Source organism: Chrysochloris asiatica, unplaced genomic scaffold (assembly GCF_000296735.1).
Source record: "Chrysochloris asiatica unplaced genomic scaffold, ChrAsi1.0 scaffold00584, whole genome shotgun sequence".
Classification (NCBI taxonomy): domain Eukaryota; kingdom Metazoa; phylum Chordata; class Mammalia; order Afrosoricida; family Chrysochloridae; genus Chrysochloris; species Chrysochloris asiatica.
In genome coordinates, this window is record NW_006409102.1 from 312,092 (window position 1) to 327,423 (window position 15,332).

Below are 15,332 nucleotides of genomic sequence, written 5' to 3' on the forward strand. Positions count from 1 at the left end.
AGATGGATCAGCCAGGTGGCATCATTGATGGTGTCAAGTGTGGCAGCGGTAGTGAGGTTGGCCCAGGATCGGACATTGTTTCGTTCTGCTGTGTATGGGGTCACTATGAGTCGGTTCTGACTCAATGGCACCTGACAACAACAACAACAACAACATACTGCCATTATCCCCAAGGTTGATAAGCATTTTCCTCAGTACAGTCGTTACTGACCTTCCAATTAGCTTATCCTCTGTAGGACCCCTGGTTTATTTAGCAAGTTCCCACCAGGCTCCATAATTATTTCCAGATTTGTGCTTGAACAGACACTGAATTGTTGCTCTTGCTATCTAACACTACTGCATGAGCCAAAAGATCTCTTTAAAGTGTTAAAAAGCAAAGATGCCACATTGAAGACTATGGTGCGCCTGATCAAGCCATGGTATTTTCAGTTGCATCATGTGCATGGATTGTTGGGCCATGAATAAGGGAGACTTGGGAGCATAGTGGGTTGGTTACAGGTTGAGCTGGAAGATTGATGAGGCTTCCTGCACTGAAAAAGATTATAGTCTCAGAAACCCTTGAGTGGAGCACCGGACTGCTAACTGTAAGGTCGGTAGTTCAAACCCACCAGCCACTCCTGGGAATCCCTACACAGGGTCAATATGAATGATAACTGACTCGATGGCTCTTAAGAATAACATAAGAAATTACTGCCTTTGAACTAAACTGTAGTGTTGGCAAATAACATTTACTATACTATGGACTTCCAGGGAAAAAAAGTCTGTGTTGGAAGTATAGCCAGAATGCACATTAGAAGCAAGAACGACAAGGCTATGTCTCGCATATTTGGGACATAGTATTAGGAGAGGGCAGTCCCTGGAGTAGGGCATGATGCTTAGTAAAATGTCAAAGATAAAAAACCGAAAAACCCTCAACCAGATAGCCTGCGAGAGCCAGCCACAGAGGACTCCTACCCAGCCGGGCCGGGTTTCAGGGCTCTGCAGAGGGTGCGCTGAGTCAGAACAGCCTCACTCCACCGCCTGAACGACAATAACGTGCATAAACTATGAAGGCTTTATTTCTTCTTCAGTCTTCTCCATCTCACACTTCTAGAACATCATCTTGCTTCCTGTGCACAATTTAGCAACTGATTGGTGCCAGAAATCGACGAGGAGAGGCTGGTGGTGTGTGTTTACCGAACCTGTTATGGGAGTGATTAGGTTAGCGAGACCCTGGCACCCCTCCCTGGTTCACTGGGGATTTAAGAAGTGTCAGCCAGGGGTGGGAGTCCACGCATCCCTGCAGGGTCTCCTGTAGGTGTAGGTACTAGACACGGCACATCTCGGACCACCGAGGGAGGCCATGAGTGTGGATCTTGGGTTAGTTAGGGTCATGACCCCGCAGCAAAGTCCCAGCCCTAAGGGCGAGGCAGGGTCAGTCAAAGGTCACACTTCCCCCTGCCTGAGCTTCAGGGGGTCATAGCGCCCCCATGGCAGGGCCGGCTGTGCATGGCCCTGTTTCGTGGAACAGCGCCCCTTCTGGGCCCTGAGAACTCAAGAGCAGGGAAACTAGGCCTTGAGAGCTGGGGACAGCCGGTGGGGACCTAGCCTGGAAGGGGGGATTTGCACCCTGGGCAGTGTGATGCCCCTCCCCCACAGGTGAGAGGCGGCGCCTCAGGATTGGAGCAGGGCCATCCGACACTTTGTAGCCAGCCCCGTCCTGGCGCCGCCGGTGCGGAGCCGGCCCCAGAGCACGTGCGCGGCCGGGGGCGGGGATAGGACTGGGGGCCAGCGAGAGCAAAGCAGCCAGGCACGGGGCCGGGGAACAGCACGCTCCCCAAAGGTGAGTGGGTCCCGATCTGAACTCCTCGGGGGAGCCTCTGCTCTGTTCCTCTGTCAACTTCGCAGGCTGAGGAGCCCTGGGCCGAGATCCGGGGAGCATGTGCAGCCTGCGCCTCCCCCACTCGGGAAAGGGCCCCCTCTCTGAGCCGGGCTTCAAGTTGGGTGAGGAGGGGAGGGCATGGGGGCACACACCAGGTGTGAGGAAAGGAGGGGCTCGGGCGGCCCGGGGGTGCCGTGCAGGGGCCCTTAGCTAGAGGATGGGCCTCAGCAATCGGTCTTTTGGCTTCCAAGTTGGGTGTCTAGCGTCCCATGGCAGCTCCCTCTAAGGTTGCTAGTTCAAACCCTGAGAAGACAGATGTAGCAGGCTGTTTTCACAAAGATGGCAGCCTAGGAAACCCTGGCGGGCAGTTGGCCGCCATCCTACAAGCTGACTCCGCCCAGTAGAATCCATGGCAGTGGGGACATTTGTTGCTGTGAAGTGCCGTCGAGTTAGTTCCGACCCATAGCGACCCTGTATAGGCTTTCCTAGGAGCAGCTGGTGAGCTTGAACCGCCGACGTGGCTTTGCAGTCTGGCGCCTTAACCCACAGCGCCACACCAGGACTCCAATGGGTACAGAATTACATACGAATTTGCATCAACTTCCCACAGTTCCCAAAGTCTGTGAGCTCAGCTGACCAGGATTGGGGACAGGCAAACCAGAGGGACCTCGATGGCCATAGCCAATTGCCTTCCGCTCGGCAAGCAGCAGTGTGGGCTTTGGGTGTGCAGGTGATTTGGTCCTTGGACCTCGGAGAAAAGGTCCTATGAAAGCTACCCGCAGAGCCTCAGGCTCAGTTTGTTCTTGTCTTGTGTACACTGTGGGGCCAGGGCACGTTTTACGTCTTAGTGGTTTTTTGGTTTTTCCAATGAGAATAGTTTTGTTGCAACTTAAAATAGTTCAAACCAGATGGGCTTAATGACTGCTGCATTCATGCGTCAGGTCCCAGGGCTGATTTCCGGGTGTTGCCCAAGCCCCAGCTGCCCCCTAGCAAAAATCGGAATGTCTTAGAGAAGCCCAGCATAGCCTGGACCTCACTGAGCCAGGGACTGAGGACAATCAGACCGGCGTAGTGTAGTGTGGACGTGGAAAGCCAGGTGGAGGAGGCTAACAGTCTATGGACTTGATACCCAAGAAGGTTCCCGGAACCACCAGGGACCCAAAGGTTCTGAGAAATGGGAATGATGAGGCAGGAAGGACTCGGTCCAGTGCCTGGTGCCCACGCAGCTTGGGGAGCGAAAGGAAATTGTGGTGCCATGGCTTGTTCCTCCAGGTGTTTGGTTGTGAGGCGAGGATCGATTGGCGGGAGGGACGTGCCATTGTGCGTGCTGTGAGCACATGGTCTTTGTTGCAGTGTGGGCGCCAGCCTGAGGCAGGATGCAGAGATTTCTGACACTGCTGAAGGAGAGTGAAAACAGGGCCACCTGTCCCCCCTCAGAAGAGCTGGTGGCCCTGGCGGGAAGGCTGTGCCGGGACCTCCAGGATGACCTCGTCAAGGCAGAGCCCTTGGTGGAGGCTATTCTGGGGAGTCCTCTCCGCCTGTACCTGCTCAACAGTGGAGACGTGGTCCTGATGTGCGCACTCGTCCTGGCCGGGCAGGAGCAACACCAGCTGGCCTGCCAGCTCCTGGAGGTAAGGCGTCTCTGGGGGGAGGACAAGGCCTGAAGGGGCTAGCTCCGGGGAGAGCCTTCTCCTCCCTGCCTCCACTCCTTCAGTTCTGTCTAGTCTGGTGATCTGATGTGTATCAAACATGGCGCTCCACCAGCAACTGAAAACAAGGAGTCTAATTCGAAAAGAATTGGCCTTCTCCTCGGTAGGCCAACCAGGGAAGCAGGCCCAGGACCTTGATCCCTTATCCAAAACCCCGAAAACTGGCAGTATCTTTGGAACTCACCTGGTGGCATGTGGAGCAGACTCTGACCTGTGTTGGCATGAAGTTATTTTTATGATCTTTTTTCCCACTAACTGGAACTGTTATACTCATTGCTTCTTTAGTAACTGTATGTCTGGGGACAGGATGCAAATAACATTGGGGCTGTGAAGGTTACACATCTCCTTCACTTCCCCAAATCTGAAACCTTCTGGATTCCAGAATATCCAGGGTTTCGAGTAAGAGATACGGGCCTGGTTCCCCCAACCTGGTTCCCCCTGAGTGACTCGTGTTGAGTTTTCCTTGAAACACACCTCAGTTCCAGCCTGTTCTTTCTGCACAGTGTCCTCCTGGTCACTCCTTCGTGCCCTTCCTCTCCTGCTCCTCACGTCTGTCCATGTCCAGACCCCTTGGCCGCCCCGCCTTGTCTGCCCTGCCTTGTCTCCGCAGTGGCGGTGCTGCCTTGCCCTCTGACCTCCATCTAGATGTTTCCTGTCTCAGGGTCTTTACAGGTGCTCTTTCTTCTGCAGAACTGTCTTTGTGTTTGGTGCCAAGTGACACCTTTTCAGAGCCTTCCCTACCACCCCATGGAGGCAGCTCCCTTCCTTGTCCAGTTGTGCCCTAGCTAGCTTCCTCGTGTGCCTGTCTGTGTGTATATCCAGTGTCCTCTTCACTGTGTTCAGTCCCCATGAGGGAGGAGATGCTAGCCTAGTTTCTGCCCGGCCAGAGTAGCACCTGGACCTAGCAATGGTGGTGTAGATAGAGGGCACAGGGAGTGTGGCTGGTGGATGGTGTCAGAGGGGGTGCCCCCAAAGTAGCTGTCTGTAACATTTCTGTGTAGTCTTTCCACCCCACAGCCTGGAAGAAGATCAGCCCCTATAACTCCTGGCACTGCCCACATGGTACCCCCATGGGTCCTGCCCCCTGTGAGACACAGAACCATGCTCTAGTGCAGCTCTGGGGTTCTGCAGGCCGAGGGTGGGGGCCAGCCCTTGCTCCCAGGCCCATCCTGCCCTGCGCTACTCTGGACTGGCTCTCCTGGCCATGATCTGAGCTGGATGGTCCCCTGGCTCCAGCCCATGCCATGGGATTTTCAGCGCCAGGATGCCCCCTGATCTGCACCTCCTGCCCACCAGTCCCCACTGGTCCCAGGAGGCTCGTTGGGGGTTGGTACCACTCCAACTGATGCCTGAAAAGAACTCGAGCATTTCAAATCTGCACAAATGTACGAGGAACAAACACGGGGGGTGCTCCAGGAAAGAGAGAGACCCTCGGAGGCGAGATCCCACAGTGGCCCATCGATACTGTGCTGCAATCACTTAGGGTGGGGTCTGAGCTTTCTGATGTGGGGAGGGAAAGTGCCAACGGTCTCCGGGTTCTGAACACATTGGTCAGTATCGGTAAGTCCAGGGCAGCGGGCTGCAGTGAGCGGAGTTACTTCCCACTGTGGGCTGGGAGCTGGAGCCGGGCAGCACGTTATCCTCCCTGGTGGTGATGGGTGAGTGCGTGTGTGCTGGCACAACTGGAGTCCTCCTCCCACCCAGCAAGCACCCACTGCGCGCTGGCGACCAGTCTTCCTGCGGTGTGACTGGAAAGTGTGCTTGTCTCCTCAGTGTCCTGGGAGGACAGGATGGTCACAGGGTTAGAGCTAGCAGCGTGAGTGGCCAGCCACTCAGAGTCAAACCAAGGGGTGGCAGGGATTTCCACTGGAGGACAGTGAGAGTGGGTTTGGCCCCCGGCCCCCTCCTCTTCTGTAGACACCTCTGCCAGCGCATGGGTGGTAACCCCACCCATCCCAGGCCCAGCAGCCCAGGCAGCCTCTCCTCGGCAGGGGTGCCAGGTGCCAGGAGGCAGCTGGGAGCTGGTGCAGCTCTGGAATGACATCCACTACCACGTGGTCAAGAGGAAGCTGGGCGTGGCCACGCTGACTCCGGTGCAGAAGTTTCGATGCAGGAAGAGGTATGTTTATTCCGCAGCGGCTGCCCAGAGCACTTGGGAGAGAGGACTGTGGGGACACTGGTCAGACCGCACACCAGCAGCGGCAGAGCAGTGTGAGCCAGGCCGACACGCACCGCTGGGACCAGCTGGGAGCACCCAAGCTCACCCTAGGCTGAGGGAAGTCAGGCAGTGAAGGGTGACCATCATGCCCATGCCTATGAGCAGGGAGGGAGCAGCCAACAGGACCCAGAGGAGATGGGCTGCAGGCCTGGGACACACTAACCTCCCCTTCCTCAGCTGACCACTCCCTAGGTGTCAGGATGAGGATGCCATGGAAGGGGCTGCTCTAGGCTGGGTGGGCAGCACAGACTGTTGGTTCTAGAGGCACTGGCCACGTGGGTAGTAGCTGAGGGAGGGAGATGCCCAGAGCGGTCCTCCGATAACCACGAGAAAAATGGCTCTGAAAGAAGACTGCCCTCCAGTCAGGGCAGAGCCAAGAGCCGTGCTGGCTGAGGCCTTGGTGACAAGTCTGTCACAGCCAGGGGACTGTACAGGAAGGAGCCTGGGACAGCCTGAGAGTGGGAGAGAGGCAGTAGGGGAGTGTGGGCCAGGGGCCTGGGGGCACACTGTGAGTTTGGGTGCTGTCCCAGGGGTCCCGGGGCCACGTGTGGGAGAGGGGCAGGAACCTGGGGGCACACTGTGAGTTGGGGTGCTGTCCCAGGGGTCCCGGGGCCATGTTGTGGGAGAGGGGCAGGTACATAGCACCGAACTCGTGTTCTGGGTTTGCAGTGGGGATGGGGCACAATGAAGGCCCTTGGAGTGTGAGCTGCTTCCGTGGGGAGAGAACTTGTCATCTTACCCGAACTAAGCATAGCGAGGCTTCCCTTCCTCAGAGGGCAGGGCGCCCTGGGGGGAGGATGGGCTGGGGGTCTGGAGCTCCGATACTGAGACCTTCTCTTCGGTCATCCAGGAACCCTCCGCCCCCCTCCCTCTGTCCCGAGGGCCTGAGGAGCAGAAACTTCCCCAGGGAGGTTCGCCAGAAGTTGAAGGACTTTGCCTTGGACGTGAGCCCCAACCCCAACAAGGCCCAGCGGGTAAGAGTGAGCCACCCCAGGGGTCCTGTGCAGCCCCCCAGCTCCTCTCGGGCTCTCCCGGGACGGTGAGTCTGGTTGGTACAATGGCAGCAACTGTTCTCTGGGGTTCGCTTCTGACATGAGACCCCATCCTCACTGGGGTACGCCCACAGCAGGAGGATTAGGCCCCCCTCCCATGCCACAGCGGACTCTCCTGAACCCCAAGGGGTGGGAGCGGATTTGGCCTCTTTCCCATGGAAGTGATGGTTGGCACCACCTCTGAGCTCAGGGGTTCGGTTGTCTCTGGCAGGATGCCTTGTCATCACAAACCAACCTGTCGGCAGAGCAGGTCTACAACTGGTTTGCAAATTACCGCCGGCGCCAAAGAGCCCTTCTCCAACACGCCGAGCAGAGTCGGAGGACCTCAGCCAGAGACCCTAGTGCCTGGGGGATGAGTCGGAAGTCCCTGAGGGTCTCACAGGACCTCTCTGCTGACCCTCAGTGTGTGGACAGGCCTCAGGAATCAGGCAAGTGATGAGGACTGATTGAGGCTTGGTGTTTGCTGGGTTTCTGGTGGACTGTTGGTTCAGACCAAAGACAATGGCTCCTGGGGCAAACTCTTCCCTGCTGGGAAACCCAGCTAGAATCTGAGGAGAGGAAGGCAAGGCCTTGGGTGTTACTGGGCTTCCCCATCTGACTGTGCTGTACTGCTTAACAGGACATGAGGAAAAGGGGCTTCCATGGTCTCCAGAGCCCACCCCAGGACCATGGGTGCCATTGACTTTCGCTCTGGACGTTCCTGGAGACAAGATGCTCTCGAAACCACCAGTTCACAGGTACCGTGCTGCCGTGGCTGAGAGGCACCTCCCCTGTTCAGCCCCTTTCTCTTCTCCTGGGGGTGGGTGTCTAGGTCCCCAGATACTGACTGGGAGATGGCAGTGGCTGACAGCTGTGGTCACGGGTCATTTGGAAGGACCAGCAGGAGCAGGTGGAGCCGTGGCCCCAGCTCTAAGCCTGCTTCCTGGTCCTGACTTGTCTGGGATGTTGTTGTTAAATACTGTCAAGTCAGTCTGACCTAAGTGACCTGGTCTAGGGTTTCTGAGGAGCAGCTGGTGAATTTGAACCGCCAACCTTATGGTCCAGTGCATTATCTAGCGTGCCAAACCGGAATGTAGAGAAAAGAGAAACTCCAGCCAGCCTCTGAAAGGTCACCCGGCAGTCACTGTGGTCTACTGACCCCTGTGGTTGTTAAATGCCATCGAATCGGTTCCGACCCATAGCAACCCTCTATAGGGCTTCTGTGGTGCGCATTAACGTACAGCGCCACACCAGGACTCTGTTTCTTTTTAGATGTCATTGAGTAACTGCCAACATACTGTGGGTGTCCCCTCTTTGCCCGTGAAGAGGCGCTAGCTAGCTGCTGTGCTCTCAGAGCTGGTCTAACTGCACTGCCTTCTCATCTGTTCGCTCTCCATGGAACGTTCTCACACCTGCTGCCTTGGTTCCCATCCAAGCCCAGCACCACCCAAGTGTGTGAACCGTGGGCACGTTCTCCTGACCTTGTAGTGCTCACCTGTGAAATGGGGATAATGACAAGATCTGCAAAGATGATGTGGCTCTAACCCAAGGCTCTGGGATCTGAACATTCAAGGAACATGAAGTCTTTTCATTTTCATCACTGCCTGATACTCCTTAAAGATCAGCCAGCCCCCCCTTATGTTGACTCAGTTGCTAGATGGCAGATCATGTTCCAGCTTCAAGATTGAAGAACAATGCTTCGTTGTAGGTCATGGTAAATCAAATTGCTCACGTGTTTCAGATATCCACTGATAACATTATTAAGTGCCTCTATGGTGGACTAGTTCTTGTAGGGTAAGCCCCGGACTGCTACCTGCAAGGTCCCACCAGGCACTCCTGGGAAACCCTGTGCAGGGTCGCCATGAGTCAGAATTGACTCAGCAACACTTAACAGCAACCATGGATTGGCTCACCAGAACCACCATGTACCACAGGAAGGACAGGGACCTCCGTGTGGCTGGTGATGGACTCAGGTCCCACAGCCATCAGTGACTGGGATGAGATGGGACCCACTTTCACAGACTTACCAGAGCCCCTTCACAGTCTCTGCCCACTGAGGGATGGTGTTTGCTGTGTTTACAGGTCTCTGCAGGGAGGAGAGACATACCTAGAGGGACCTAGCCAAGACCCTATCACTTTCAACTCTGTCTGCCCTGGCCCTGGCCTCTGCCCTCTGGCTGCTGGCAGCACCTTGGTGGACCCATCCCCAGACACCCCCGGATCATGGCTGATGTCCCTTGCGCTGGCGTCTTCCAGGGAAACCTCTTTCCAGACTGGGCAGGCAGTCCACAGCCAGGGACTGGGCTTCCCGATGCCCTGTCCAGATGCTGCCATGGCAGGTGAGTCTGCACGGGACAGAGCCGTTGGTACCTGCCTTGACTGTGGCTCTGACTTGGTCTTGTTTGAGAGCAGCAGCGTGGTCGGGGGCAGGATTTCCACGGGGCTCTGTGCTTTGTGAGTACACCCAGAACAAACTACCCACAAATACATTAATTGTTTCTTATTTTAATTTTTGCTAAATAAAATCTGCATGTGGGTGTAGCGCTGTAGGATCAACACTGTAGGATCCAGCTAGCCACGAGGTTGGCAGTTCAAACCCACCAGCCACTCCTTGGAAACCCTATGTTGTTGTTGTTAAGTGCTATCAAGTCGGTACCAACCCATAGCGACCTTATGCACAGCAGAACAAAACACTGCCCGATCCTGGGCCAACCTCACTACTGTTGCCACGCTTGAGTCCATCAATGCTGCCACTTGGCCAATCCATTTCGTTGGGGGTCTTCCTAATTTTCTCTGATCCTCCACCTTACCAAACATGATTTCCTTCTCCAGTGACTGGTCCCTCCTGATAATATGTCCAAAGTATGAGAGACGAAGTCTGGCCCTCTTGGCTTTTAAGGAACATTCTAGCTGCACTTCATCCAACATGGATCTGTTAGTTGTTCTGGCAGTGGTGGTACCTCTAATTTTCTCCTCCAACACCAGAACTCAAAGGCATTCATTCTTCTACAGTCTTCCTTATTCCCTGTCCAACTTTCACATGCATATAAGACTACTGAAAATACCATGGCTGGGGTCAGGTGCACCTTAGTCCTCAAACTGACATCTTGGCTCCTGAGCCACTTGAAAGCGGTCTTGGCAGCAGAATTGCTCTCTTAGAAGAGACTGTGAAACTTGCTCTCCAGCATAAACCAAATGGAAGAAATGAGGAGGTAAATTTGCTGAACAAAACATTTCAAAGGGAAGCTTGAGAAGACAAAGTCAAATATTATAAAGAAATGTGAAAAGACCTGGAGTTAGAAAATCAAAAAGGAAGAACACGCTCAACATTTCTCAAACTGTAAGAACTGAGGAGAAAATTCAAGCCTTGACTGGTAATGCTGAAGGATTCTTTGGGGAAAATACTGAATGATGCAGAAAATAGATGGAAGGAATAGGCAGAGTCACTGTACCAAAAAGAAAAATGGTCGATGTCCAACCTGTTCAAGAGGTAGCAAATGATGAAGAGCCAATGGTATTGGAGGAAGCATCATCGTGAGAGGCCCTTTCATTGTCATCTGCATTTTAGATCTTTCCTTCATGACTCCCTTGTCTTGTTAAGGAACATTTTCAGTGAATTTGGTTGGGTGTCGGGAAGATAAGATTTTCTGAGTAATCTGCCCTCAGTGTTGATTGACAATTTGACAGAATGGAATTCTGAGTTGGAAATCTTTTGAAGGGATCATCTTTGTTGTGTACTAGATAATGTTGTTGAAATGTCTGATGTTCATTATGTGCTGTTTCCTCTTTTCTCTTTGTGGGAGCTTTTAGTTTCTATTTATTTTTCCTTCAGTTTTTGCATTCTGAAATTTCACAGTGATGTCCCTGACTCTGGATATTTTAGATTTGTTTTGCTTTTAAGCCGTTTGGTTTACAGAACTAAGGGTTCCTTTGAGATCTCCACATTTGTAATATTTCTGTGATAAATACCTGTCATTTCTTCCATTACCATGCTCTCTGCCTTCTCTTTGGAGCACAAAAGTTATTTAGATATTGGAATGCCTTGAACTCTCCCAAGTACTTTACTTTTTTTCTTACATATATATGTATATATATATTTTTTGTGTGTGTGTGTGTGTGTGTGTTTCAATCTGTTTCTTAAATTCTGTCTTTCAAAAGTCTGAATCTATTCAGTACTTTTTCCTTTGATAGTTCTTAATTTAAGTTTCAAAACTCTTTCCTGACCTCTGAATTGTCCATCTTTTAGATCATGCTACCTATTGATGGATGCAATATCTTGTATTTCTTTGAAGGTCATTGCAAATACGGTGTGGTGGCCATGCCTGACCTCCTTTGGCTTCCCAAGGGGGAAGGAGAATCAAACTCCAATTCAGCCCAGGGCTGATTACTGTGGGGCAGAGGATGGACATGCGTCCACCCTCCAACCTTCTCTCCTCTGTCTGGACAGTGGCCATTCCTCCCACATCTCTCACTAGCTCTCTGATAATCCATCACAATGGTTTGCAGTTACGGGGCTTATTAGAGAAGTGAACTAAATGCAATTAAGGGTCCGAAACAACTCAAGATACGGCAGGTCTCTGGTCAGGAACGTGCCTGTCTCTGGTGCCCAGCCTCTCAGTCATGTGGGCCCTTGGTCTCTGCCCTGCTCATATGTTTAGAAGCCTTTAGCTTTGCTCAGGAATGCCCAAAGGACACCTAATTCTACAAACCAGACTCTTGTCCAAAAGCACTCAGCTTTACTCATTCACAGGGTCAGGAAGCCGGCGGCTCTGTCTCTACATGTTGCCACCACTTGTCTGTGCAGGGATCTTTGGGTCCAAAGTACGTGTTCCGCTCATGCTCGTCTTTCTTGGTGGTCCTGGGATCGTCTGTTCCTGCTTCTGAGATGGCTCCTTTTAAACCCATGAGAAGGGCAAAACTGACCAGCTCCCGACTTAAGAGTTGAGCCCCATGCACCCTATTTGCATGGTCCCAGCCAGTCAATTGGTGGGAGTTACGAAGACTGGATAGAAGAACCGTATCAAGTAAACACATTTTGCTACAGTCCTAATTTGAAACGTTAAGTGACGTCTGCTTCACTGTTTGAAGGAGGGACTGTTGAGGCCGTGGAGTGTGTTCTTGCTTGTACAGAGAAGGACCTAGAGCAGGAGGAGGAAGAGCCCCGGAGACCTGTTCCCCAGAGGTGATTTTCTGGGGAATGATGTTGCCCCTCTGTTTGTTGCTGTCCATTTTCTTTTCTCTTTGGAGATGAATGCTTACCTGTGTATACCAACTACTAATGCTGACTTGGTGGGAATGCCTGAGTGGACTGGTCACTGGTGGGTTCCACTCTAGGACAAGGGAGCTGACCCTCACACCAGGAGGTCAGCAGGTGAGTGAAATGGTTCCCCCAGGAGGTGACTGACTTTGTTCTATGAAGACCCTATTGCTGTGTTTGGAGGTAGTTGCCTGGTAACTCTCTTGGGCATTAAAATGTGATAGATGCTTGTCTCTGAGTCTAGCCCTGTTGGTCCCCCACTAATCTCTCCTTCGGGAGGACTAGTGGCCAGTGCTCTGTCCCTGCCCTGTGCCCCAGCTTATTCTCAGAGGTCCTTCCAGCCGTAAAGTTCTGACTGCTTCCCAAATCTGCAGACTGTGCATTTTGCACATTACCCCTCCCATTGCACTCTTCCTTGTTCTGGCTTGCAGCTTTTTTTCTCCTCTTTCTTTTGGAGGAAAAGATACAGTACATTGTTTTACTATTTTTGAACCAGATATGGTTAAATTTGAACCAGATATGTTTAAATTACTACCTCTATCTGAGAACAACTTTCAAGTTCTCCAGGGAAGGGAGACTAGAGGAAAACAAATACTCATGAAAGTCCCTTCATTCAAAGGAGGTCATGCTGGTGGAGGACATGGTGAAAGCCACGCTGGTCTATTGATTTTGTCTGAGATCAGGAGAGTCCTCTAGGCTCAGGGAAGAAATGGACCTAGATTCTCAATTCACTTCTCTCCTGTTTCTGTCCACTCAGGTTTGGGCCAATCCATGGTAGCCTGTCTTTAGGAGTGAAACATCCTCTTTTCAGCGTTTTATGTAGTGAGAAAGTCAAAGGGTAAGGAAAGGAGGTGACACCTTACAGCTATGTGAAATCTTAGTAAAACCCACAGTAAAAGTCAGTGGAAAGGGCCCAGGGCTAACGGCTCAGCCATTTGTTGCAGCGCCCAGGAAAGAAGGCAGTGATCGTGTGTGACACCTTCCTTAGCGGTGAGCAGGAAGGAGGTGTGCTAGGGTGTCATATGGAAGAGTAGAAACTGAAGTCCACAAATTCAACCATATTTGGTCTCTGGAAGGAAAAGAGTGGCAGAGTAGGGAGGGGCTGTTGGGGTAGCTGGTTGTACCCTTTTCTTTCTCTGAGAGAGACAGCGAGCCCCCAGCAGATGGAGAGGCAGGCCCACGTGGCCCATAACTGGCTGAGCACCGTGTGGTGTCTTCTATCTGACGTGGCCCCTGCGCCGTCTTCCTATGAGTGAGTTGTGGAATTTCTTTTCTACAGGATTCACTGGCCCGGCCAGTGGGACCCCTCAGAGCCGGTATATGGAGGAAAGCCCAGGCACCAGTGGTGAACACATGGAACTGCAGGCGGGGAGCTTCCTGGTGACACAACCTCCGGAATTCATCCTTCCCCAAAGGTAGTAGGTTTGGGTGATGCTCTGCATGGGTCCCAAAGTAGGGGGAATGAGGTACTGCAGGTCTAAGGGGGCTTTAAAGGTCTCAGACAGGAGTGAATCTGCTGTTAAAGGCTTAGACTGTTATAAACGGAGGAAAAATAATCAAAGATGCAAGGATCTGTCGTGGAGCAGAACGTGGGGGTCATGTGGGAGTTCTTCACCATTCATCTGTTAGTTTGTTCTACTGTAGGAGCTTACTAGAAGTTTTACCACTAGCATTCCAAATACCAGCAGGGTTGTTCCCCCATGGTGGACAGGTTTCACTGGAGCTTCCAGACTAGGACAGAGGACCTGACAATCAGCTTGTGAAACCCTTGGAATCTTGTCTGATCTAGTGCTAGAAACGGAGCCCCCTAGGTTGGCAGGCACTGGAAATATGACTGGGGAAGAGCTGCCTCCTAGAAATCGAGAGGATTGTAATGACGTGGGTGAAGTAAGCTGCCAGGACTTTGATTTGCCAATGTGGCACTACTCAAAATGAGACGAATCGGATGAAAACATCCATTAATAATCAGTATGTGGGATGTATGAGTTTAGGGAAATGAAAAGTTGTCAGAAATGAAATGGGCAACTTATAGATCGATCTCCTAGGCATTAGTGAGGTGAAGCACTGTTTACTGTGCTGGGAAGGATAAGCACTGGGCTGCTAACCGAAAGGTCTGTGGTTCAAACCCACCAGCCACTCCTTGGAAGCCCTGTGCAGGGTCGCTATGAGTTGGAACCAACTCCATGGCACTCAAGAACAACAGCTATGCTGTGAATTACAATTTGAAGAGGAGGAAATCAAGTTGATCACATCTTGGAAAGATGATGGAAAAGTTCAATAATATCCGTCAGAACAAGGCTAGGGGCCTACTGTAGAACAGATCATCAGTTTCTCACATGGAACATCAAGCTGAAACTGAACAATATGAAAGCTAGTCCACCAGGGCCAGAATAGAACCTTGAGAATATTCATCCTGAATTTACAGACCATCTCTAACAGATTTTAATTAAGTATTGAACACTAATGTCCAAAGACCAAACAATATCTTTTAGCATTTCAGTAGTGTTTTATGATTTTCACTGTATGTCTTTTACATCCCTGATCATTTTATTTCTAGGTATTTTATTCTTTTAGGTGCTGTTGTAAATGGAATTGTTTTCTTAATTTTCTTTTCGGGGTGTTCATTGCTGGCGTATAAGTACTTGACTGATATTTGTCTGTATACGTTTACCTTTTGTTTGTTTAAGGTTTTTATTGTGGATTGAATGAAAGTTTACAGGGCAGATCATCAGTTTTACATTCAACAAATCATACACCTTGTTTCATTACAATGATTATAAACCCCTCCTTGTACCATCAGTTAACAGTATTTCTCTCTCTCTACCCACTTTAGCTTTTTATAAAAACAAACAAACAAAAAACCACTCAGGCATATAGAACAATTTACATCTCCAAAGGGCACATTCTGCAAGTCTGCTCCTGGCCACCAGCTCTAGTCCTTCTCAGTTGATGAATCTAGAATCCTCAGCCGCAACCCCCTCCATGCCCCCATCTCTGCCTCCATCTCTGGCACTGCTGCTTCTCTGGATAAGGTCCCGCATTCTATTTGTGCATTCCTCTCTTGATGGTCCTAGGGTCCTCTGGTTCTGGGACTGTAAGATTAACCACTCCCCTATTTTTGTTACAAAACTTCTACCTTTCCAATTGTGACAGTCACAATTAGTCATGATAACAGTTATTCACTATTGAATCTTACGAATCTTATCCCCATCTCTTTTCACCAGACCCATCTAGACAAGATGATAGCTATTCGGTG

General features: G+C 51.5%; 2 protein-coding genes across 2 annotated transcripts in view; both read left to right on the plus strand.

The window, feature by feature from the left end:
* Positions 1 to 2,938, plus strand: part of LOC102831215 (zinc finger protein 383-like) — a 14,050-nt gene extending 11,112 nt beyond the window's left edge. Inside the window, exons 3-5 of the mRNA XM_006877735.1 lie at positions 1,669 to 1,822; positions 1,888 to 1,983; positions 2,852 to 2,938. Of these exons, the coding sequence (XP_006877797.1) occupies positions 1,669 to 1,822; positions 1,888 to 1,983; positions 2,852 to 2,938 (337 nt within the window). The remainder of the gene's footprint in view (positions 1 to 1,668; positions 1,823 to 1,887; positions 1,984 to 2,851) is intronic.
* A 299-nt stretch (positions 2,939 to 3,237) lies between these two features.
* Positions 3,238 to 15,332, plus strand: part of LOC102831600 (anomalous homeobox protein-like) — a 16,179-nt gene continuing 4,084 nt past the window's right edge. The window contains exons 1-10 of the mRNA XM_006877736.1: positions 3,238 to 3,492; positions 5,562 to 5,689; positions 6,639 to 6,762; positions 7,052 to 7,268; positions 7,460 to 7,577; positions 9,007 to 9,158; positions 11,950 to 12,001; positions 12,154 to 12,190; positions 13,021 to 13,081; positions 13,356 to 13,491. Coding sequence (XP_006877798.1) covers positions 3,238 to 3,492; positions 5,562 to 5,689; positions 6,639 to 6,762; positions 7,052 to 7,268; positions 7,460 to 7,577; positions 9,007 to 9,158; positions 11,950 to 12,001; positions 12,154 to 12,190; positions 13,021 to 13,081; positions 13,356 to 13,491 — 1,280 coding nt within the window. The remainder of the gene's footprint in view (positions 3,493 to 5,561; positions 5,690 to 6,638; positions 6,763 to 7,051; positions 7,269 to 7,459; positions 7,578 to 9,006; positions 9,159 to 11,949; positions 12,002 to 12,153; positions 12,191 to 13,020; positions 13,082 to 13,355; positions 13,492 to 15,332) is intronic.